Source organism: Capricornis sumatraensis, chromosome 1 (assembly GCF_032405125.1).
Source record: "Capricornis sumatraensis isolate serow.1 chromosome 1, serow.2, whole genome shotgun sequence".
NCBI classification, from domain to species: domain Eukaryota; kingdom Metazoa; phylum Chordata; class Mammalia; order Artiodactyla; family Bovidae; genus Capricornis; species Capricornis sumatraensis.
The window spans coordinates 217727341-217753144 of NC_091069.1; the positions used below are offsets into that span (position 1 = coordinate 217727341).

Here is a 25804-nt window from a genome sequence, read left to right on the forward strand (position 1 = left end):
CTAGTCATCCAGGACAGTTGACACCGCAATATTGTCGACTTCGCTTCTCACAGAGGAGGCTGAAGTCAGCTGGATGCTCTTATGGAGAGCAGGGACACTTCCACCAACAATTTCATCCATGTTCCTCTTTGGCCTCAGCAAAATAATGAAGCACTTGGAAGCAAGTGTACAACCCAATAAACCATAGCTGGATGCCAAGATTGCAAATATTTCCACAGCTACTTTAAACTTCCCTTTGGTGCTCAAGTAAGCAGGGACAAAAGAGACCCAGATGACAAAAATGACCAGCATTCCAAAGGTGATACATTTTCCTTCATAGCAATTATCCTGCGGCAACTGGCGTGCCACAAAGGTTGTGAGAAAGCACAGTAAGGCCAAGAAGACATCCACCCCAAATATAGAGCACAAAAATTCTATAGAACATTCATTACATTCCAGAATAATCTTTATATTTTGAAGTTCTATGTTCTTGTACACCCTTGTTGGGTTCAATACTAAATAGGCTATCAGTTCAGTTCAGTTGCTCAGTCATGTCCGACTCTTTGGGACCCCATGAATCACAGCACGCCAGGCCTCCCTGTCCATCACCATCTCCCGGAGTTCACTCAGATTCACATCCATCAAGTCCATGATGCCATCCAGCCATCTCATCCTTGGTCGTCCCCTTCTCCTCCTGCCCCCAATCCCTCCCAGCATCAGAGTCTTTTCCAATGAGTCAACTCTTCGCATGAGGTGGCCAAAGTACTGGAGTTTCAGCTTTAGCATCATTCCTTGCAAAGAAATCCCAGGGTTGATCTCCTTCAGAATGGACTGGTTGGATCTCTTGCAGTCCAGGGGACTCTCAAGAGTCTTCTCCAACACCACAGTTCAAAAGCATCAATTCTTCAGTGCTCAGCCTTCTTCACAGTCCAAGTCTCACATCCATACATGACCACAGGAAAAACCATAGCCTTCACTAGTCGGACCTTGGTTGGCAAAGTAATGTCTCTGCTTTTGAATATGCTATCTAGGTTGGTCATAACTTTTCTTCCAAGGAGTAAGCCTCTTTTAATTTCATGGCTGCAGTCACCATCTGCAATGTTTTAGGAGCCCAAAAAGATAAAGTCTGACACTGTTTCCATTGTTTCCCCATCTATTTCCCATGAAGTGATGGGACCAGATGCCATGATCTTCGTTTTCTGAATGTTGAGCTTTAAGCCAACTTTTTCACTCTCCTCTTTCACTTTCATCAAGAGGCTTTTTAGCTCCTCTTCACTTTCTGCTATAAGGGTGGTATCATCTGCATATCTGAGGTTATTGATATTTCTCCCAGCAGTCTTGATTCCAGCTTGTGTTTCTTCCAATCCAGCGTTTCTCATGATGGACTCTGCATATAAGTTAAATAAGCAGGGTGACAATATACAGCCTTGATATACTCCTTTTCCTATTTGGAACCAGTCTGTTGTTCAATGTCCAGTTCTAACTGTTGCTTCCTGACCTGCATATAGATTTCTCAAGAGGCAGGTCAGGTCTGGTATTCCCATCTCGCTCAGAATTTTCCACAGTTTCTTGTGATTCACACAGTTAAAGGCTTTGGCATAGTTAATAAAGCAGAAATAGATGTTTTTCTGGAACTCTCTTGCTTTTTCCATGATCCAGAGGATGTTGGCAATTTGATCTCTGGTTCCTCTGCCTTTTCTAAAACCAGCTTGAACATCAGGGAGTTCATGGTTCACGTATTGCTGAAGCCTGGCTTGGAGAATTTTGAGCATTACTTTACTAGCATGTGAGATGAGTGCAATTGTGAGGTAGTTTGAGCATGCTTTTGCATTGCCTTTCTTTGGAATTGGAATGAAAACTTATATGCCAGTTCCAACTAGAACAGAGGTTAGCACAATGATTTTCCAATAAAGGGGGTGGATGGATATAAGTGGAGTTTTGGATTTGGAAATTCTGTAGGCTGAAAACAGTGAAATAGTCTTACCAAGAATGCAAGACAGGCAGAGAGAAAACCCCAGCACCAGACTGATCTGACGGGCCATGCAAGACCAGTTGTAGGGATTGCCAGTGAAGAGCACGGAAGACAGCAGTGTGATTACAAGAGAAACCCGAATAAGAAAGCTCAACTCCTGGCCATTAGCCATCACCAGCAGAGTATATCTATGTATCACATACACAGTTGTGACTGCCAAGACCACAAGTGCCCCAAAGACAGAGAGAATGACAAGCAGGAATCCAAGGGCCTCATCATAAGCAAGGAATTCCACTTCTTTCAGCACACGCTCACTCTTTTGTGCATTGGACCAGTAGTCTTCACCACATTGATCACATTCCCTTTGAACTAATGAACAAAGAACAGAGGACTGACTGCAAAGAAATCCAGTTGTCCCATGGGCTGTGAATTGCCCAGAAGAACCAAAGGCCTCATACAGGACTCACTGAGATTTTTTATAGAGAATATATATATCTTAAAAAAAAAAAAAAGCAGTGATAAAATGGTCTTAGAGTATGCAGTTAATAGTAAAGTTTGAGAATTCATTTCAATTTTGGAAATTCAGTCTCCCTCCTTGATTTCAGCTGTTTCTGCATGAATCTTTTTAAGTAAGATGCCTCTTTCTTTCTCCTCTAATTATCTAATTGAGAAGGGTGGTGTATCCCCTCACAAACCTAAGAACAATCCACAAATATGTGAGAACATTAAAGCTATTAAGGTAAAACGAGGTTTGTGACAGGGGTACAGTTGATTATTATAAACTATGAGTGTTTTCAGCCTTCCATTCAACATCTTCCTCATCTACTGAAGACAATTTGTCTTTGCCCACTCAGCCTTCCCCTCCTCACCCTCCAGATGCAGATTTGAGACAATAGTTAGAGGAAGGTTGGGAACTAGAAGAAAGGAAATCAAAATAGCAACAATACTAAGGTTGAAAACACCTGGGGGGCATTTAGCTGAGCAGAGGCTCTAAAGAAGAATATTGTTTAGTCATTTTGGTTGCGTCTAACTCTTTTTGCAGCCCCATGGACTGTAGCCTGCCAGCCTCCTCTGTCTGTGGGATTTCCCAGGCAAGAATATTGGAATTGGTTACCATTTCCTTCTCCAGGGAATCTTCCCAACCTGGGGATTGAACCCATGTCTCCTGCATTGACAGATGAGTTCTTTACCACTGAGCCACCTGGGAAGCCAAAGGAGAGTATTGCTGCATAAGAAAAAGCTGAGGTGAATCTGTGGTGGATTATGAAATGTCTCTCTTCCATTCTCTGAAAGATGCAGGTAAAGACTGGAATTTTCTCTCAATCCCTTCTGACTGTGAGACTGGATTTCTCTTGATGCAACTCTGCAGAGTCTGGGGTACGTGGAATCCCCTGAGATGCTCAGATAATGTGTTTTCTTTTCCATTTGGGGAAAATTTTCCATTTTAAAATTTCTCTTTTAAATAAACTGCTATTGAGGGACTTTTGGCAAAAGATAAGTTCAATTTGTTTTATTTTTAACAGAAGGTAGCAATAAAAATAAACCTGCTACAACATGCTTCATAAGGCTAAGCCTACCAAGCCCAACTAAAATTCTGGCCAAGAACAGAAATTCAGCAGGTTGTGATGAACAATTCATAGAGCAATAGATACAGAATTCACCTGTCCTACAAACTTTGAGTAATTATGGTCTTAAGCCAATTGCCTTTAGGGATGTACTTTTAGATCTGTTATTTCTAAATTAGAGATAAGTCTGTAAAACATAGAACTATAATTTACTTATTACTACTTATTCACTATTTTTCCATAACTAATGTTTAATCTACTTCAGAAATTGAAATACTTTTAAGTATTCATGAATGAATTAAAATTATTATAAAATTATTTTAAGGATTCATGAATGCATGAATCCATACATTCATTTTTAACATCTCCTTCTAAAATCTTTCCTCTCTGAAGTTCATGGATTCAGGTCTTCTTTCCAAATGCAGCAGATTTAGAACTAAAACCCAATGTATTTTTTTTCACACTGCACACAACATCCAATAGTTTGATGGATCATAATTTTTGTGATAAGTTGTTCACATCTCTTTATAAAGAAGGCTCCCAAGGCCCTCTTTGCCAAAATATATTTAATCTACTTGCATTTTAATGTCAGTGAAAAATGATCATCTCTACCTGGTTCCCGTGACACATATCCATCAGCATATGGGTTGCAGTCAAAGCAGCATATTGGTTCCCCGTGATGAATCCCCTTCCGGGTCCTAGGGTGACACACATCAGTACACATTGAATGGGGAAGCTAGCAAAGACAAATACAACACACTAACAAAGCCCTTTGTCTCTACCACTTGCCAAGCTATGAAAGTTTCTACCTGGATTTCTGTGGACATTTTGTGATTTCTTGGAAAACCTAGGATAACTGGGCAAGAAAAAAAGACAGGATTTCCCTGGTGACACAGTGGATAAGAATCCACTTGCCAGAGCAGGAAACAAGGGTTCAATCCCTGGCCTGGGAGGATTCCACATGCCGCAGAGCAACGAAGCCCAGGCACAACTACTGAACCTGAGCTCTAGAGTCTGTGAGCTGAAACCACCAAAGCCTGCACGCTGGGAGCCTGTGCTCTGCTACCAGAGAAGCCACCACAAGGAGAAGCCTGCACACTGCAACAAAGAGCAGCCCCTGCTCGCTGCAACTAGAGAAAGTCTGCACAAAAATGAATGAATACATAATTTTAAAAATAAAATGTTTTAAAAAAGAATAACAAAGAGAATAATGATCTGGAAAGCCTAGAGAAATTTTGCTAATAGTCCTGAAGTTGATTCTAGAATTAGGCTTCTAGAAAAGTCCAGTGGTTGCTTCTAGAAATTAGCAAAGCTAAACCTAAATCTTTCTAACTTTGAAGACTCCATGGGGTTCTGAGGAGAGGACAATTTGTCAAGCCTCTTTCTGCTTGAGAGGAGACGCCAAGAATCATTCTGAGTGCCTGAGAAAGACTTCTCAGCAAGGTAATCCCAACATAGCCTGAGTATCATTCAGTCAGTACAAAATAAAAATGAAAGACCTACTCCATGAGGAAAATTCCACAGCAAAAAGGAAAAATGGGCAAGGCACAGTACTGGGATATTTTCTCGTAAAAAAGAGTTTAGAAAACTCAGTGATAAACATAGTACATTGTACATGATTGTGTTCATTGAAGTCCATTATAAATGCAATGTTTGTAAATTTATATCTTAATGTAAATGAGGAGCTTCCCATTTAAAAAGGAGATAAGATGTATTTTTCCATTAAGCAAAGATTCATTTTGGAAAGTGAAAAGATTCATTTTGGAAATCAGAATTTTCCTATGTTGAGTTTTGCAAGATAAATCTGAGTTAGATAACAATGGAAAATATCAGAAATCTCTGAGCTCAGTTACAGTATATAAGATTATTTAAATATGTATTTTTAAACATAATAGATTGGTTTCTTATAAGTTGTGTGTGTGTGTGCACACAGAATGACTGTATCTCCTCTCTCCTAATCCAACGTTCTAAAAAACATTAGTGTTAGTCTGTCAGTCATGTCCGACTCTCTGTGACCCCATGGACCATAGCCCACCAGGCTCCTCCATCCATGGAATTGCCATTTCCTTCTCCAGGGCATCTTCCCAACCTAGGGATCAAATCTGGGGCTCCCACATTGCAGGCAGGCTCTTTACAGACTGAGTCACCAAAAAGAGCTCTCTATATATCTTTCTTTGAAAATCATCACAATAAGTTGATGACTTTTTGTTCTCTTTCTGAGAATCGTTTCCCTTCTCAACCTCATGATCTCACTTCCAACCCACTCGCCTCACTAATCTGGCACTCTTGACCAACTTCTCCCTGAAATGCAGGCTCTTTTGGCTTCCATTGTGTCCTCTTTGTTTATTTTGTTGGTTCTACTTCCTCTACCTACCTCATCGCTGTTGGCATTCTTTTGGCTTTGGTTCTTGCTCTTCTTATCTTTCAGTATAAAGCAGCTCATTCATTCTCTTCTCTTCAACCAGCACCTCTGCACATGAACTCCCAAATCTTGACTCTAACACCAGCTTTCCCCACCTAACCTCTAATTCCATATTCTAAACTTCCAACATGTCCCTACTTTGAAATTTCATCCTCACCTCAAATTCAACATGTCCAAAGCTATCCCCATTTACCCAATTCCTCCTCCCCAATTCCCCATTTCTGTCATTGACACCACCAGTCTCAGCCATCATCTCCAACCATATTTTTTACTACTTGCCCACATGAATCTTCACTCAGGCCCACCTGCTCACCAACTTCCAGACTCAGTTTATTATCATGAGTTAAGTCATGCCTACACCATCTATTAATTGTTGATGCAGGAGACTTTCAAGGTCATTTCATCAGCAAATCCAGTGGATCCTACTCTTGTCCCCTCTGGTCTAATTGAAACATGGCAGATAGAATAATTCTTTAAATTCTAAGTGGGATCATAACTCTCCTCTTTCAAAACTCTCCATGGCTCACCGTTTCACTCAGAGTAAAAGCCAAAGTCCTTCAACAGCCCCCAAGGCACTATGTGACCTGACACTCTTTCACCCCTCTTACTTCCTCTTTCACTGCTCTCAACTCCTCTTCCACTATCCTCTCTCTTTCCAGCCACACTGAACCCTTTCCTATTCTTCTAAAATGCCAAAGACACCCATAATTCAGGGTTTGCTGCTGCTGCTGCTGCTAAGTCGCTTCAGTCGTGTCCGACTCTGTGCGACCCCAGAGACGGCAGCCCACCAGGCTCCCCGTCCCTGGGATTCTCCAGGCAAGAACACTGGAGTGGGTTGCCATTTCCTTCTCCAACGCATGAAAGTGAGTCACTATCTCTTTTGTATGAAATGCTTTCCCCCTAGATTTAATGCATGGATTCACTTTCTTCTCAGTCTTTGTTCAAATGTCACCCCAGTGAGGGCTTCCTTGATCACACTCTGTGAAATTACACTCCCCTCCCAGCACTTTACCATAATCCCTACTATTTTTCTCTCCTTAACATTATCACCCATTAAAATACTATATCACTTCCTTATTTATCTTATACGTTGCTTCTTTCTTCCCACTGAAATGTTAGTCCCATTAAGTAAGAATTTGTTCTGCTTTGTACACTGACACACCCCCCAGCTCTTAGAACAGTGTGTAGCACATATAAGATTGTGCTCAATAAATACCTGTTCAGTTAATTAATGATTTGATTGTAAGTGTTGTGAGGGCAGTAGTCTTTTGGTCCTTTTGTAGTGCTTAACACAGAGGCAGACCCATAGTAGATGCTTAGTGAATTTGTATTGAATTACATTTGAACCAATTTCATTATACAAGTATAACCTTGGGAATTTCCTAACAGCCTACTGGTTAGGACTTTGTGCTTTCACTGCAGATGGTGCAGGTTCAGTCCCTGGTTGGGGAAGTAAAATCCCACAAGCTGCATCATGCAGCCAGGGAGAAGAAATAAATAAAATGTATTAATATATATAACTCTAATAAAGATAAGAAAAATCAAATTACTATGCTCTAGTGTTAAAGTAGAAATCTACTAGTACATTTCACTCCTTTTCCATCAGTTTTTAGTAGGACAAACATTCTATGAACTTTGTATATACAAGTAGCAGCATCTCTTTTTTCATGTAAAACATTATATTGAGCACCTGCTCTACAACTAGCACCAGGAATACCAAAGGGAACAGTCTGAGGCCCCATTCAGGGAGAGAGTTCTGGGCCGCAGAAGGTGGTTTATACTGTAGACCTAGAGTAACTCTGTCTTTCTGCAATGATGGAGTGTTATATATTGTATTGTCCAATATGGTAGCTTGTAGCCACACATGGCGGTTAAGCACTTGGAATGTAGTTAACGTGCTAAGAAACTAAAATTTTAATTTTATTTAATTGCAGTTAATTTTAAAAGCCACATGTGGCTAGGGATACCTGTATTGGACACAGAAGCTCTAATTCAAAGAAATAAAGTGCAGAAGAGCTATGGCCCCTATAGTGGCAAACACTTTTTACTTTTATCCTGCCATAATGTATTCAAGGACTTCACTGGTGACTCAGACACAAGAGTCTGCTTGCAGTGCAGGAAACTTAGGCTGGATCCCTGGATTGGGAAGATCCCCTGGAGAAGGGAATGGCTACCCACTCCAGTATTCTTGCTGGAGAATTCCATGGACACAGGAGCCTGGCAGGCTCCAGTCCATGGAGTGGCAGAGTTAGACACGACTGAGTGACCAACACTAACCATGTATTCAAGAGCTGCTTTAGGCCGGACTAGGTAAGAGGAGAAGTAGTATGTACGTATGTATAGTATGTATGTATGAGTCTATGTTTACTGATACTCATGGAAAACCAAGGACCAAAAAAAAAGGGGGAGAGAGAGAGAGATAAAAAAGATGCCCTCAATATCTGGCACAGCACAGGAGATCGGAAATCTTAATTTTCTTGTCACATATTTCTATATCCTTTCCCAGTATGATTCAGAAGACTATTTAGGGACCTCAGATCTCAGGCCAAAAGGGCCATACAAGAAGAGAGGACATACATGTACAAGAAACAGGATGTAGAAAGACAACCTCCCCCGAAAATAGTCTTGCAGCCACAAATAAAAAAACGCTGGCTGTCCTGAGACCCACTTACAACTCTCTCTCACTCCTGCTGGTTCCTCCAGCAGGTTCACATGGAAGATTAAATTGCCAATGCCCTTCTGCCACCCTATTGTTTTACTGAAACACTACAGGTAAACAGTAAACTAGAATATCAAAAGGCCTAACAGTTCTACAACTAACATTTCACTCAGGGTAAAAAGTTCAGCTGTTTGGTAAGTGATGAGGTTTCCCGTGAACTTCCCCCAGGGCTTCTCCAGGTATTATCTTTACGTTATGTAACCAGGGGACCCAGTCTCTCTTTTTAAAGCTTCTCTTTTAAAATGTTCAGAGCTGCAGTTCTGCATATCAAAGCCCTCCTGTTGCTATAGGAGGTGGAGGGATTAAAAGTTTTATAATTATTAATGTATTAATCACTCAGTCATGTAAAACCCTTTGCGACCCCATGGACTGGATCCTGCCAGGCTCCTCTGTCAGCCTACCATTCGGGTAATGGTAACTGTTAAATTATGACTCTCTCCACAGTCTCTGCAAAAGACCATACAGATTTTTTTTTAATGTAAATAAAACTACACATGACCCACAACTTCAGCTTCATAAAGAGCCTAAAAATGCTATGAATTTCAAAGTAATTAAATTGCAACAAGCACACCTCTAGGGCGCCCTCTTCATCCCTAGATGTACGGAAAATGAGGAAATTCTGGGAAAACTGCAGAAAAAAGTAAGAGGGAGAAGACAAACTAAGGTTAATAGAGAGTATACAAAATCATTCCTAGAAATAAAATGTCAGGTTATAGGGCAAGGTCTTGAAGGTGGGACTCAGAAGGATGGCTTCACCACTGTGGTGGGACCAGAAGGGATACAGAAGAAGTACATTTTCTGCAATGTGACAGGAAGAGTAAAAAGTAAGAAAGGAAAACTAAGAACTCTGTAGAAACAAAAGTGAACCATAAAATCAAAAGACACGTTAAGCCTTCCCTTTCCACAAAAAAAAAGTCATTCCTTAAATAAACTGCTCTTCACTCTACTAACAAAAGAAGACAGTCTTGAAATAGAGATTTGTGAGCCACCCAAACCCATCATCCTTATCCAAAAAATAAATCAAAAATATAATTGTGCCTCCATATTCATTTACTCTAGGAAGAAAGCAGAAAATGAAAACCAAACCATTATAGCAGAAGAGGATGTGGAGAGAAGGGAACCCTCCTACACCGTTGGTGGGAGTGTAAATTGCAGCCTGTAATGGAGAACAGGGGGGAGATTCCTAAAGAACTAAAAACAGAGCTACCATATGACCTAGCAATCCCACTCCTGGGTATATATCCAGAGAAAACCATAATTTGAAATGATACAGGCACCCCAGTGTTCACTGCAGCACTATTTAAAATAGCCAGGACATAGACGCAACATAAATGTCCATCAACAGAGGAATGGTTAAAGGAAATATGGTGTGTATGTATCCCATTGTGAGTACACAATGGGATATTACTCAGTCATTAAAAGAGAACAAAATAATGCCATCTGTAGCAATATGAATGGGCCTAGAGATTGTCACACTGAGTGAAGTAAGTCAGACACAGAAAGATAAATATCATATTATATTGCTTACATATAGAATTTTTTTTAAAAAAGGGTACAAATGAACTTATTTACAAAATAGAAGTAGAGTCACCAATGTAAAAAACAAAGTTATGATTACCAGTGGGGGTAAGGGGAGAGTGGAATAAATTGGGAGATTGGGATAGACATGTACACACTACTATCTATAAAAGAGATAACTAATAAGGACCTACTGTATAGCACAAATAACTCTACTCAGTACTCTGTAATGACCTATATGGGAAAAGAATCTAAAAGAGAGAGAGTTGTATAACTGATTCACTTTTCTATGTGCCTGAAACTAATAGAACATTGTAAATCAACTACACTCCAATAAAAACTTTAAGAAAGCTAAAAATAGAGCTACCATATGATCCTGCACTCCCAATCCTGGGCGTATACCTGGAGAAAATCATAATTCAATAAGATACATTCATCTCAATGTTCATTGCAGAAAGAGAAAGACAAATACCACTGTATTATATCACTTACATGTGGAATCTAAAATATGACACAAATGAACATATCTATGGAACAGACAGATATAGAGAACAGATTTGTGACTGCCAAGGGGGGTGGGGGAGGGGGGAAAGATTGGGAGTTTGGGATTCGCAGATGCAAACTATTATATATAGAATGGATAAAAACAGGGTTCCACTTTATAGCACAGGAACTATATTCAACATCCTGTGAGAAGCAATAATGGAAAAGAAAAGTATTTATATATAAAACTAGTCACTTTATTGTACAGTAGAAACTAACATATTTTATTTTATTTTTAATTTTAATTTTTACTTTATTTTACTTTACAATACTGTATTGGTTTTGCCATACATTGACATGAATCCACCACGGGTGTACATGCGATCCCAAACATGAACACCCCTCCCACCTCCCTCCCCATAACATCTCTCTGGGTCATCCCCGTGCACCAGCCCCCAGCATGCTGTATCCTGCATTGGACATAGACTGGCGATTCGTTTCTTACATGATAGTATACATGTTTCAATGCCATTCTCCCAAATCATCCCACCCTCTCCCTCTCCCTCTGAGTCAAAAAGTCCGCTCTACACATCTGTGTCTCTTTTGCTGTCTGCATATAGGGTCATCATTGCCATCTTTCTAAATTCCATATATATGTGTTAGTATACTGTACTGGTGTTTTTCTTTCTGGTTTACTTCACTCTATATAATCGGCTCCAGTTTCATCCATCTCATTAGAACTGATTCAAATGTATTCTTTTTAATGGCTGAGTAATACTCCATTGTGTATATATGCCACAGCTTTCTTATCCATTCATCTGCTGATGGACATCTAGGTTGTTTCCATGTCCTGGCTATTATAAACAGTGCTACAATGAACATTGGGGTACATGTGTCTCTTTCCATTCTGGTTTCCTTGATGTGTATGCCCAGCAGTGGGATTGCTGGGTCATAAGGCAGTTCTATTTGCAATTTTTCAAGGAATCTCCACACTGTTCTCCATAGTGGCTGTACTAGTTTGCATTCCCACCAACAGTGTAAGAGGGTTCCCTTTTCTCCACACCCTCTCCAGCATTTATTGCAAACACAATATTTTAAATCAACTATACTTCAATAAAATAAATATTCCAGCAAATTAAAATTCCCCTCTAAAACACAGACACAACCATTAAGCAGAAGAATACTGTGATAGTTTAAATAAATACCTTAGCACTTCAATTAAATATTCTCAGAAAAACACTTGGAAATGTGTAAAAAATATCTCAAATCAGATATTTGAAAATTTAAAACATGAGTGGATTTGAGAATGGAAGAAATGAAAAAGGTTCACTTATCTCAGAAAAGAAACTAAAGAAAAGCCAAAACTATTTCAGACATTAAGATGAAAGTCACAAGGTGTTCAAAAAATACATATTTGAATAAAATGTTAATAAGGAGCACTGAATAAAGGCAGGAAAATAATAAAGAGAATAAGGATGAGGTAAAGAAAAAAACAAAAATTATCAGAGACAAAATGAATGAAAGCAAGAGGGACAAAGGAAGTCAAATATTTTGGAATACTTGAGGAAAAAGAACAAAATCATAGAATAGTCAATTCTAGGTTTCTGATATTCCATGCATCCACAGAAATGCAATTCTCTCTATATGTAAACAAAATAAGATATCAAAATAACTAACCTCTGATGATTCAGTGTTCCAAAATATTGTTGCATTCTTAATCAACACAAGTTCAAATTTAGAGTCTTTGAATATATATTCTCCAACCTTTACAAAGGCGACCTCTCCATTATCATCTAATTGCCAATTAAGAGTATCCAGTCACATCTCTATTATCATCAGTTTCTATTCTCATTCCATTATGGGTTGTAAACTGAAGTGTCTTCATATAGCACATTAGCTAGAAAAACAGGGAAAGGAACAACAGAGGGGGAAAAAAAGAAAACAATTTGTAAAACTTTTATTGCTTAGAAAACAGGCTTTATAAAGAAAATAATCTCAAAACTCGTATCTAATTCATGGGACTGAATTTTTTCCTTCTCTATACCTTTGCTGTCTAATACAACAGCTTCTAGCCACATGGGACAATTTAAACCTGAAAAGAGGCTGGCCAAATCAGAATGGGCTATAAGTCTAAAATACAAACTGGGTTGCAAACGTTAGGTCAAAGAAATGTAACTTCTCTCATTACTAATTTCAAGAAATTATTTTTACATTATGTTACCATGATCATGACCACAGGTTAAAATACTATTTGGGATTAAATAAGATATATTATGTTTAATTTCATCTGTTCCTTTTTATTTTTTAATTTGGTTACTAAAATTTTTTTAATTACCTGTGTGGGTTTTAAATTTCTGTTGGCCAGTACTAATCTATACCAAGGTAAAGTGATGTCTCATATTTCCTAATACCTACACACCTAGGGAAGAGAGACTATTCCCTCTTAGATTTTTTCACTGATAGGTACCAGTCTTCCCTGATACCACCATTCCCTTCCCTTTATATCAGAGCATAGATGAGGGAGTGGCTAACTAATCGCCTTAGAAAAATTCAAGGTGGTTTCCCAGGAAGTGGCCCTCTGATCTGGGTTTTAAAAAAATTAGTAGCAATTTGCCTGACAAACACTGGGATCAAGGAGATTCTAAGTCAAGGGAATAATATATGAGACAAGGCTGTGCCAAAGAGGCCATTGCCGAGAGTACAGAAGTAGATGGAGCTGAGTGTACACCTACAGAGTGATTTCATAGACATGAACAGGAGCTCCTATCAAAATAATACCTCTAGTACTCTTACTTCCTGCCAGCAACCTTAGCTGGGGTAAGAGCATGCGTCCTGTAGTATGAAGGTAGCCAGTCTGAGCTGAGATAAATCCTGTGCCCGTGGTTTTTGTCAGTACCACATGCTGGACTTAGGTTTTCCAACCAGAGGACTCAATGCAATCCCTACTCTGCACAAACCAGAAAGACATGCGATATAGCCGAAAGAGCCTGAATTATGGTATATGATGATTTGGAGTCATTTTCTGGCTCTGTCAAATGACATAAGCTTGAATAAGTCATATATCCTAACTAAGCACTAGTTTTCCAGTCCATAAAAGAAGGGAAATCATTCCTGCCCTACCTCTGTCATAGGGATTAAGGTAATATAGCTGAAAGGTGTTAGTAAGTCAGTATACCAAGGGAGTGTAGTGAAAGTCGCTCAGTCATGTCCGACTCTTTGCAACCCCATGAATTATACAGTCCATGGAATTCTCCAGGCCAGAATACTGGAGTGGGTAGCCGTTCCCTTCTCCAGGGGATCTTCCCAACCCAGGGATCAAACCCAGGTTTTCTGCATTGTAGGCAGATTCTTTATCAGCTGAGCCACCAGAGAAGGCCACACCAAGGGAAGTATTATGATAGTTGCCATACACTTGCCCTTTCATCTCTCCCTCTTATACTATATGCTCTCAATCAACATGACAGCTACTTCAGAGTTCTCAACAGGGTGACATTTTTGCCTGGTCCATTGAAGAGAGACTCGTTTTTCTTTTCCAATCTTCAGAAGAGTTAAGCAAGGAAATTTTCAAAGGCTGCCACCTTACCATCTTTCTATAGTTCTACCTGTTTATCCTCATTGGATGGCAGGACAGAGTTCCCTACCACCAGGCATGCAAAAGAATTTAGAAATGTCAAATAAACTACAAGAGTAAAAGGTATCATTTTGGTTTTAAATCAATCACAATATTTTACTTTGTGATGCATTTATAAAACTTTCTTAAATGTGCCCATTAACTTTCTCTACTGTGAGGTCTTGCTTTTCAGATTTAACTTACATTATTCAGGGAATGTATTCATGGACTAAACTATCAACATTCACCCTGACACTATGTGGTCCTTTGACCTGTCCTAAAAGCTTTTTTCTCTGTAATCCTAACACATATTTGTTGCTTTTTGAGAAAATTTAAATTGTAATATTGAAATCATCAAATAATGAAGAGTTGTTGTTTACCATATAAAAGGATCCATTTTATTTTAAGAAAGAAGTACTCAGAGAATTTAAGATCCATTTTATTTTAAGAAAGAAGTACTCAAAGAATTTAAGATGAAAAATAGCATAACATATAGCATAACTTAATTTCTATAACTTAACCTTTCAGTTCAGTTCAGTTCAGTTCAGTCGCTCAGTCGTGTCCGACTCTTTGCGACCCCATGCATCGCAGCATGCCAGGCCTCCCTGTTCATCACCAACTCCCAGAGTTCACTCAGACTCACGTCCATCGAGTCCGTGATACCATCCAGCCATCTCATCCTCTGTTGTCCCCTTCTCCTCCTGCCCCCAATCCCTCCCAGCATCAGAGTCTTTTCCAGTGAGTCAACTCTTTGCATGAGGTGACCAAAGTACTGGAGCCTCAGCTTTAGCATCATTCCTTCCAAAGAAATCCCAGGGTTGATCTCCTTCAGAATGGACTGGTTGGATCTCCTTGCAGTCCAAGGGACTCTCAAGAGTCTTCTCCAACACCACAGTTCAAAAGCATCAATTCTTCAGCGCTCAGCCTTCTTCACAGTCCAACTCTCACATCCATACATGACCACAGGAAAAACCATAGCCTTGACTTTTAGCATAAGTTAATTTTTCATTTTGAATTTACCACAATTTCCCCAATACTATGAACAACTTAGTTCTTACTCAGATCTTGATTTCTAATTCCATTCTAAATGTAAATAGGACTCAGGAGAAATGGCTACTACAAGACTGGGTAGAGAACTACAAGATGAACCTGCAATATCTTAGTGTTCCAGAAAGTAAATTAACCAGAAATTACAGTGACTTGCTTAAAAGAAATAGGAGCCAACTCAAAGTGACTGCCAATTGTCAAACCTGGGAAATTTTGAGCAACAGAATATATAATGATATTAATTTGTCATTAATAAGACATAGTGGCATCCTATATGAGACATAAAAAAGGATATGTATCACTTTTGCAGTAGTCTTGCCAAAAATGCATAACCTAAATGTAATCATGAGGAAATAAATTAGACGAATGTAAATTTAAAAACATTTTATGACCAGTATTTATGAAAACTCTTCTGTTCATTAAAACCAACAAGAAAGAATGGACTTTGGGAATGGTTTCAGAAAATGCAACACAGAGCTTGACACTCTCCATTTGTTCCTTAAAAATTTTTATTCCATATTTTCCGTAATCATCATCAGCTGCTATGGTGCCTATCCAGACCCAACCAAAATGTTGGATAAGTTGTGCCATGGCCTCCGACTGGATCTTATCACTGGCCACTGTGTGAAGATAAGATGGAAACTGGTATTTGTCACTAAGAAGTGAGCTGGTAGAGGCATAGCCCACCTAGGATTGAAAGTGTTCATGCAGTTATTAGAAAGTAATAGCCAAACCTCAAATTACATCATCTCTTAGTATTTGTATTAGAGAAGGAGGGAACTTAACAGTTCTCTCTTTATTCTCACGCCCTTTCAAAGATAAAAGGACTTTTGCTCCTCTCCTTGTCTCAAGCAGGGTGGGGACTGTTAGAGGGAGCATTTTGGGCCCCTTTTCCCACCTCTCCCCAAGGAAGTTTAGGGGCTAATTATTAAGATGATGACATCCAATGGGCTACTTTACCAACTCGGGGTCACACGACTGAAAGGAAGGTCTTCAGCCCTTTCATCTATGTTTTCTTGAGACTAGGTGTGTGATTCAAGTCATCCAGGCTCTTTCTCTGATCTAACTCCTCATCCGTACAGATGATGGAATAAGCAGGCTCACAGTCTGTTTGGCAGGTGCATTTCCCTCCCCCTCCCTCCTTCCCTCCACCCCTCTCCCTCCCTTTGTTCTCTCTCTTTCTCTCTCTCTCCATCATCACTGGTTTCCCTCTTTTTCTCTTCTTCTCTTTCCTGCTTTCTCTCTAACAAGATTTCTGGGTATGTAATTCCCAAGACTTAGATTGAGAAAGATGGTAAAGCTTCACTTCAAACTCAAGTTTAAGTCTTATTGTCCAACACACTTACTAGAAGCCCTCATTTTATAGCCACTTGCCTAGATAAATGAGGTATCTTTCTATTTTTGCCAGTGGTCCTTGTGTGACTTTCTCATCAGTGAGAATTTAAGAATGAAAGTAGAGTAGCCAGTGTCATGAATTTCTGACACTCTTATATACATTTCATACATACATACCTTCCCCTCAACCTCAGCAACTACGCAGTTAAGAAGATACGTCACATTCTCCCCATCCCATCCCATTGTCATCCCATGTTACTGCATCACCTCCAATAAGACCTCCTAAAATTACATAGCTCCATGATGACCAATTCTTTCCTAAGAAGTGACAGATTGTTCCTATTTTTCTCTTTATGCTTTGTCCTAATCTTAGGGAAAACCACTAGACCATTCAGGTATGACCTAAATCAAATCCCCTACGATTATACAAAGGAAGTGACAAATAGATTCAAGGGATGAGATTTGATAGACAGAGTGCCTGAAGAACTATGGACAGAGGTTCGTGACATTGTCCAGGAGGCAGGGATCAATATGTCACCCAAGAAAAAAATTGCAAAAAGGCAAAATGGTTGTCTGAGGAGGCCTTACAAATAGCAATGAAAAGAAGAGAAGCAAAAGGCAAAGGAGAAAAGGAAAGATACACCCATTTGAATGCAGAGTTCCACAGAATAGCAAGGAGAGATAAGTAAGCCTTCCTCAGTGATATATGCAAAGAAATAGAGGAAAAGAGTAGAATGAGAAAGACTAGAGATCTCTTCAAGAAAATTAGAGATACCAAGGGAACATTTCATGCAAAGATGGGCTCAATAAAGGACAGAAATGGTATGGGCCTAACAGAAGCAGAAGACTATTAAGAAGAGGTGGCAAGAATACACAGAACTATACAAAAAGATCTTCGTGACCCAGATAACCATGATGGTGTGATCGCTCACCTAGAGCCAGACATTCTGGAATGTGAAGTCCTGGGCCTTAGGAAGCATCACTACAAACAAAGCTAGTGGAAGTGACAGAATTCCAGTTGAGCTATTTCAAATCCTAAAAGATGATGCTGTGATGCACTCAATATGCCAGCAAATTTGGAAAACTCAGCAGTGGCCACAGGAATGGAAAAGGTCAGGTTTCATTCCAATCCCAAAGAAAGACAATGCCAAACAATGTTAAAACTACTGCACAAGTGCACTCATCTCACACACTAGTAACAGAGAAGGCAATGGCAACCCACTCTAGTATTCTTGCCTGGAAAATCCCATGGATGGAGGAGGCTGGTAGGCTGCAGTCCATGGGGTCGCTAAGAGTTGGACACGACTGAGCGACTTCACTTTCACTTTTCACTTTCATGCATTGGAGAAGAAATGGCAACCCATTCCAGTGTTCTTGCCTGGAGAATCCCCAGGATGGGGGACCCTGGTGGGCTGCCGTCTGTGGGGTCACACAGGGTCGGACACAACTGAAGCAACTTAGCAGCAGCAGCACACACTAGTAAAGTAATGCTCGAAATTCTCCAAGCCAGGCTTAAACATTATGTGAAACTTGAACTTCCAGATGTTCAAGCTGATTTTAGAAAAGGCAGAGGAACCAGAGATCAAATTGCCAACATCCGTTGGATCATCAAAAAAGCAAGAGAGTTCTAGAGAAACATCTACCTCTGCTTTATTGACTACGCCAAAGCCTTTGACTGTGTGGAGCACAACAAACTGTGGAAAATTCTTCAAGAGATGGGGATCCAGACCACCTGACCTGCCTCCTGAGATGTCTGTATGCGGGTCAAGAAGCAACAGTTAGAACTGGACATGGAACAACAGACTGGTTCCAAATTGGGAAAGGAGTACTTCAAGGTTGTATATTGTCACCCTGCTTATTTAACTTCTATGCAGAGTACATCATGAGAAATACTGGACTGGATGAAGCATAAACTAGAATCAAGATTGCTGGGAGAAATTTCAATAACTTCAGATCTGCAGATGACACCACACTTATGGCAGAAAGTGAAGAGCTAAAGAGCCTCTAGATGAAAGTGAAAGAGAAGAGTGAAAAAGTTGGCTTAAAGCTCAACATTCAGAAAACTAAGATCACTTCACAGCAAATAGATGGGGAAACAGTGGCTGACTTTAATTTTTTAGGCTCCAAAATCACTGCAGATAGTGACTGCAGCCATGATATTAGAAGATGCTTGCTCCTTGGAAGAAAAGTTATGACCAACTAGACAGCATATTAAAAAGCAGAGACATTACTTTGCCAATAAAGGTCCATCTTAGTTTTTCCAGTAGTCATGTATGGATGTGAGAGTTGGACTATAAAGAAAGCCGAGTGCTAAAGAATTGATGCTTTTAAACTGTGGTGTTGAAGAAGACTCTTGAGAGTCCCTTGGACTGCAAGGAGATCCAACCAGTCCATCCTAAAGGAAATCAGTCCTGAATATTCATTGGAAGGACTGATGCTGAATTTGAAACTCCAATACTTTGGCCACCTGATGCGAAGAGCTGACTCATTGGAAAAGACCCCTATGCTAGGAAAGATTAAAGGCAGGAGGAGAAGGGGATAACAGTGGATGAGATGGTTGGATGGTATCACCAACTCAATGGACATGAGTTTGAGCAAACTCCAGGAGATGGTGAATGTCAGGGACACCTGGCGTGCTACAGTCCATGGGGTTGCAAAGAGTTGGACATGACTGAGTGTCTGAACTGACTGACTGACTAAGCCTTACTCCATTTTGGCTAAAGTTTACATTCTTCTTTGCAACCTCACAAACACTTATATCATGGAAGCCATATGTAGGGAAGAATCTCATTTTGGAAGCGAAGACACTTAATTTCAAATTCCAGCTACATAATCATACTCTTTACTAAAGCCTTCTGAACCTAAGTTTCCCCATGAGTGAAATCAGGGTTATGACATCTATATCCTAAGGTTACTCAGTACATTAAATGAGACAATACATGTGAAAGTGTTTATTGTGTACAAGACTTCTTTTACCTTCTTTGCAGAATTACTACAAGATTTAAAGGAGAAGCTCTCTCTAGAGGTTTCTAGAAGGGGCATGGACCACAGTCGGGACTTGCTGGAAGGCAGAGCTCACATCAGTACAGTCTGTCTCAGCTGCATGAAACCCACATTGAAGATGTCACCTCTGTCACCTGACCTCTCTTCTTGGTTCTATTTCTCACTCTCATCCTGTTCCTCCCACATCTATATTTGCAGCTTTATTAGACACACTATGTAAATGCTACTTTTAAAAATTATTTTAACTTCTCCCATTACTTCAGTAACACAAATAAGCCTAATCAGCCTTCACATTACTAAGTCCTGACTTGATACTTTGGTGAACCACCCCTGAAAATAAACACAGAGCTTTAGTTATATTTTCGTAATTATCCATTCTTCCTAATATTAATAGCATCTATTCTTAGGCTGAAATATGTCACTGGCCCCTGAATTAAAAATAATCTATAAATTAGAATACCAACTTTTAAATACTTTTTAATACCAATACTCTCTTTCGTGAAATTCCCAAGTGCTTTTCAGTGTGTTAGTGTTTGAACAAAAAATGTCATGATGAAGTATTAATATGATTAATAAGTATTAATACAGGCCAGAACCAAAATGCGTTTCTTATACCATCTATCAATCAACCAAGTATTTCTCCATCACCTACTCTACTTCACCTAGGGCTTCAGAGAGTACTGCTTAGTGAGATGTCAACATAAAACTCACTGGGTCACAATCTCAGGATCAAAACTAAGGCAGGATCCTAAGGGATATAGAAGAGTCTGAAGTCACCAGTCATAGTTGCTGAGGGCAGACTGAATATCAGCATCACCACCAGCCTCTTTGTCTGCAACTTATCCCAGCCTCACCTGATCACCTTACTTACTCTTTGCTACAGTTGCACATAGCTTGTTTCTTTATAAAATTGTACCCAGAACAATATTCTGAAATACCTGAGGAAAGTAACACAACCCTAGAACTCTTGAAGCAGCAACCGACAAGGACGGTCCTCCTGCTCCACCAGTTCCTGCCAGCATTGCCCCAGTGCTGCTTCTAAACTTGGGTTTGTTTTCTTCCTGCCCTGTAAGGAATACCAATGCTGCTTCCACGGATTTGGAGACAGTGTAACAGGTATCAAAGACCCGATAGCCCAAAGTGATGTTGGGCAAAATATCTTTCCTCTCGTTAATCTCCTTGATGGTGTGGATCATGGTTTTCATCCAGTGGAATCCCTGGAAGTTGAACCTGAAAAGGAAACGTCTTTTGTTAGGCTCAGTCAATGAGTGGATCTGTGGAGGAGAAAGCAGCTTTTAGCTGGGATTGGTGCTGGAGCTTTTTGCCAAAACATTAGTGGGCACCTACCTTGTCTGAGCATGGTAATATTTCATGAAAAGATATTGCAAACGTAATGGGTTCAAGTATGAATCATATTCATCATTGATTGGCTTGAGCTAGGAAGCATCTTTTTGGACACTTGGTTATCTCTTTCCACAAAAATATTCTTCTATTCTCAATTCTCACCACCACACAGAACACCCAGTAATCCCTCAATACGTTTTTGCCCATTTATTGGAAGACCCTGGTACCATATGAGTCTATTTCCCTCCTCCTTATCTCCCTATAAGTTTCTCTGGGTTTTTTTCTGGATGTTAATTATAATAACAAAATTTTTGTAAATACATGAAAATACTTATGATAGACCTACATATAAGCAATACATAAAATTTATATATACTATATATGACTCCAAGAGATCACTTTTCCCATTGTGATTTGATTGTTAAAGTCTAGATTTTTTAACTGAGGATGTCTGTTCTCTATCATTCTCACATTTAACCATGAATGAAATGCCTCCTCCTTTCCATACCCTAGCCATAAAAAGGAAAATTATTTCTCTGGTAATCTATCACACCATCGTCTCCATTAAAAATAACTATTCTATTTCCAACTCTTTCTTTTTTCTCAGTTTTAACCAAACTTTAACCTATCTGAAAGCAAGAACCTCCAGAATGGTTTCTTTTAATGTCCTCTGTAGCTATAGTACCTCACTCCATATCTTCTACTCAGTAAATATTTTTAAATTAAACATCTAATAGCAAATAGCCTTGTTGGAAAATTAGATTTTTTTCCTCCATATCTCTTTAACTGAACTTCCTAGTTTAGTTTAGCTTTGCCTTTCATTCAATACATAGTTACTGGGTTCCACCGGTGCCAGATATGATAAATGCAATATTGACAAAGACACTTCAGTGTCTAGGCAAAGAAACAGGAAATAGCCAATCAATGCACAAAATGATAACCATACCAACAGGGATAGACATAGGGACCAGGAGGCAAAGAGGTGGGGGCCCCTAACTGGAGGACTTAACAGCCAAGCTGACGCTTGAAGGATGATATAAAAGCAGGGGGTGGATGCTGCAAGCAGAGGGAACAGTAAGTGTGAAGGCATGGTAACAAGAGGACATAGCATTTTAGGAATGGGAAGATCAGGACACTTGGCAGACAGGGTAGGAATAGGGATGGCACAGGAAGAGACTGGAGAACCAGCAGACTGAACAGGAAGGGCTTTATCACCCTAAGACCACTGGCTCCTGAATTTACACAGATGGCTATATAAACTGGCATGCACATTGTTGAAATAAATATACTAATATCTTTTCTAAGGTGAGAGAGTAAGACATTTCAAGAGCTAGAAAAATGTTCACCTGCTTTGAATAAAAAATTCTACCCCAGAGAATTTATCTGAAGAGATTGTTCTTCCCAAAGGGAAAAACTAGCTATGTTCCAAATTGTTAATTTTAGAATTATTTATGATATTTAAAAATTGGAAAGAATTAACGTGCCCAGCAATAATAAATTATGGTACCTTGACTTGAAGGGAACATTTTCCATCGTTAAAAATCTGTAGTTAGAGAAATTACACTGCAGTATGCATGTAATATTAGGTAAAACAGGCTGTGTGCAAAGTTGTTTCTATACTATAATTAAAACTATACATAAATTATGTGAATGTTTGGATAATTATCAATAGGAAAAAATTTAAATGAGTGCAGGGTAATTAATGAAAGGGTGGGATTTGGGATAATTTTTCTTTCATCAGTGATATCCATTATGATACTCACAGTATCATTATACAATGTATACCTTTTGTTCCCCAGAAAATTTCTCTAAATCCTAGCTTTGTTTAGATCAACCAAAACAAGAAATTAAAATACTCCTTTCTTCCTTCCATTTCATTGTCTTTATCTTCTCTGAACAATATTTCCAAAATAACAGAAAAGCCTTCCTCTTCTGTGCAGTTTAACTGATGGCCAACCAAAACTAGCATCCTGTTAAAATTGTGGGTTTCAGAGTAAGAATTCTCCAAACTCCAACTAGCATATCTAGATCAGATATAAGTAAACAATGATGCCAAAATGAAATTATTATCTGATTAGGCCCAGCCTGGCTCCTGAATATCACATATACAGGTCCTCCCATGAGGGCTTTCTCATTGGGAGGGAAAGTTGCATCTCATGGAGGAATATTAAGAGGCTTGGAGAATACTGGAATTGGGTACAGATATATAGAAACTGTTATTGATTATCAGTAAAAATTATATAGCTCTAATTTTTGAGAAAGTATACCCAAAAATGTAAATATGGAATTTAAATAGGATATTTTATAATATCCAATAATATTTTTAATAATATCCAATATATAGGTATGTTATGGCATAAAGATGAGCAATTTGGGTTTTAATCAACAGGCTGAGAGACAAGCAGAACCCCCACAATGAAGCCTTATATTTCTGATCTACATTCAGGACAAAGAACTAACTTTTTAGATACCCAAACCACGTGAAACAAGTTTCATACAAAATATGAAGAATCAGAATGTCATCAGACTTCTTAGCAGCAACACTGAAAGTCAGAAGATGCTGAAGTAACCCTTTTAAGAATCCTTAGGCTTTGAGTTAAAGTCAAGATGGAATAAGCACACACAACCTTCTCTCTCCCACTGATTTCAACTAAAATCCCTGAACTGAGGATATAAAGCAACAATCAGACTACTCGGAAAATTGAATAAGAACAGGTGGACTAGAGAGGGAAATCAAGATATCCCTGATACAGTGAATTATTTTTTAAATGGGACATACTTTCTTCTTACCGCTGTATCAATCACGGTGGAAATCTCAAATTATTTTTTAATGAGGGAGTAGATTTTTACTAAAAATATGTGTATTGGCTTTTCTATTTTATCTTGCTAAGAAAACAACCTTCAGAAGCTCCAAAGAAGGGTGACGAGCAAGTTAAGTGATTCCACTGATGAAATAACATGTCCTCTGCTATGACAAACTCTGGTTTTTATTTTATGCTGGTAAAGATTCAATCAGCGAAAAAGTCTTTGAAAAATAATGAACTGACTCTAAACAATGTAGCCATGAGTAGAACCACTTCTTTCCCATTTAAACATTTGCTTCACTGTAAGAATGGAAAAGAATTAGAAGACCCAGGAAAGAGATAAGTAGGGACTGATTATAATCCTTTCTTTTTGCCAACAACAAACAGTTTATCTATCCCTCTAGTGATATTTAAACATGTAGCATGAACTGTGACCTAAGGGAAGGAGTTATGATCAGTCAGTATTTAATTGTATAAGAAGTTGGCAAGGGACTTACTTCCCTGGTGGTCCAGTGGCTAAGATGCCGTGCTCCCAATACAGGGGGCCAGAGTTCAATCCCTGGTCAGGGGACTACATCCCACATGCCACAATTAGGATCTAGCACAGCCAAACAAATAAATAAATATTTTTTAAAAAAGAAGTTGTCAAAAATTTTACAAAATACATTTATAATACCATGCAACATCATGGAAGTGATTAAGATATGAGGTAAAATCCTCCCAATAAAACTGCCCGTACTATGAGCACAACTATGCAAAAATGATGGTTGCATCTATATAAAGTGTTGAGAAAGAATACAAAGAAATGAAAAAGAAAGAGCTGCTTTGTGATGGCAGTAGAACAGTGTGAATAGTTCATTTCCTTTCATCTCTGGCATTCTTTTCACATCAAAAGTATGTGTGTTTCACACCCAGAAATATAACCCATGTTTGCCTTTCTTACACGGGTTCTTAGCAAATTCAGATCATCAGTCATGGATCCCATTTGTTGACATGACAATTCTGGGATGAGGGGAACAGGGCAGTAGCCTTCCAGCTGGAGGACTCTTGCTATGAACACTAGCTCACAAATAAATCAGCCTTCTGGCACTGTGTATTCTCACTTCAGGAGACTTTAGTAACAATTTAAGCTGCAACACTGCACAATTCTACATCACTGCTTCGCAGACTCAGTGTGTGCATGAATCATCAGGAGGTCTTGTCAAAATGTGGAATCTGATTCAGCAGATGTGGGATGCAGCTTGAGATGTTATATTTCTAACAAGCTCTTAGGTGATGCTGATATTCCACAGACCATCCTCTCAGGAGCAGTGTTGTATATCATGCAAAATCTGTCTATTTTCTTTCTTGTTTCTAAGCAATCATGGTAAGTCTACCTTGGAGAAATGGAGGCAGAGAAACAGTAAGTACCTATCTTGAGTCAAATAAATAGTGTCAAGAGTCAGGGCTGGCATCATGGTTCCAGTTCCAGACTCTCACATTCTCACCTCTCCTTCACCCCACTTTCTACATCTGATGTAAAAAGAATACAAAAACAATGGCTTACCCTTCACATTTTGCAGATACTGGCTCCAAAATAGACTTATTTGCTGGGATGGTCCTGGAGCGAATAGGAAACAGTCCTCCGATAACAAGTGAATGGTTTTTGGCATCTACATATCCATGCAAATCAAACTTGCCCAGCAGGCGACAGGTCTGTTCTTCCTCCTCTTCTTTGCCTTCGATGCCCAATTTAGCCCATAAAAAAGCAAGCAATCCTAGAACCAGACATTTCTTTCCACTAACCATTGACTTTGGGAGAAATGACCACTGTCAAAAGTTTTAACGAGGTGCCTTGCTAAAGTATTCCCAGTGAGTGTGTGCGGGCCCCTCCCCAGTGGACTCAGTTTGCCACTGCTTGTGACTTCATTGTCGTGTCTCAATCAATCACAGAGCCTAGTTTGTGGACCTGCACTAGGAGCTGAGTAATTCTCTTGAAAGGAGCCTCATAAGAATCTCTCTTA

At 39.3% G+C, this 25804-nt stretch overlaps 1 protein-coding gene across 1 annotated transcript; it reads right to left on the reverse strand.

The window, feature by feature from the left end:
- Nucleotides 1–25589, reverse strand: LOC138076730 (vomeronasal type-2 receptor 1-like). The gene is given in 8 exon segments (XM_068969026.1): nucleotides 1–503; nucleotides 1847–2320; nucleotides 4129–4252; nucleotides 12336–12468; nucleotides 12470–12555; nucleotides 15742–16002; nucleotides 20592–20883; nucleotides 25348–25589. Coding segments are annotated over 8 exon segments (2115 nt in total).
- Nucleotides 25590–25804: the final 215 nt, after the last annotated feature.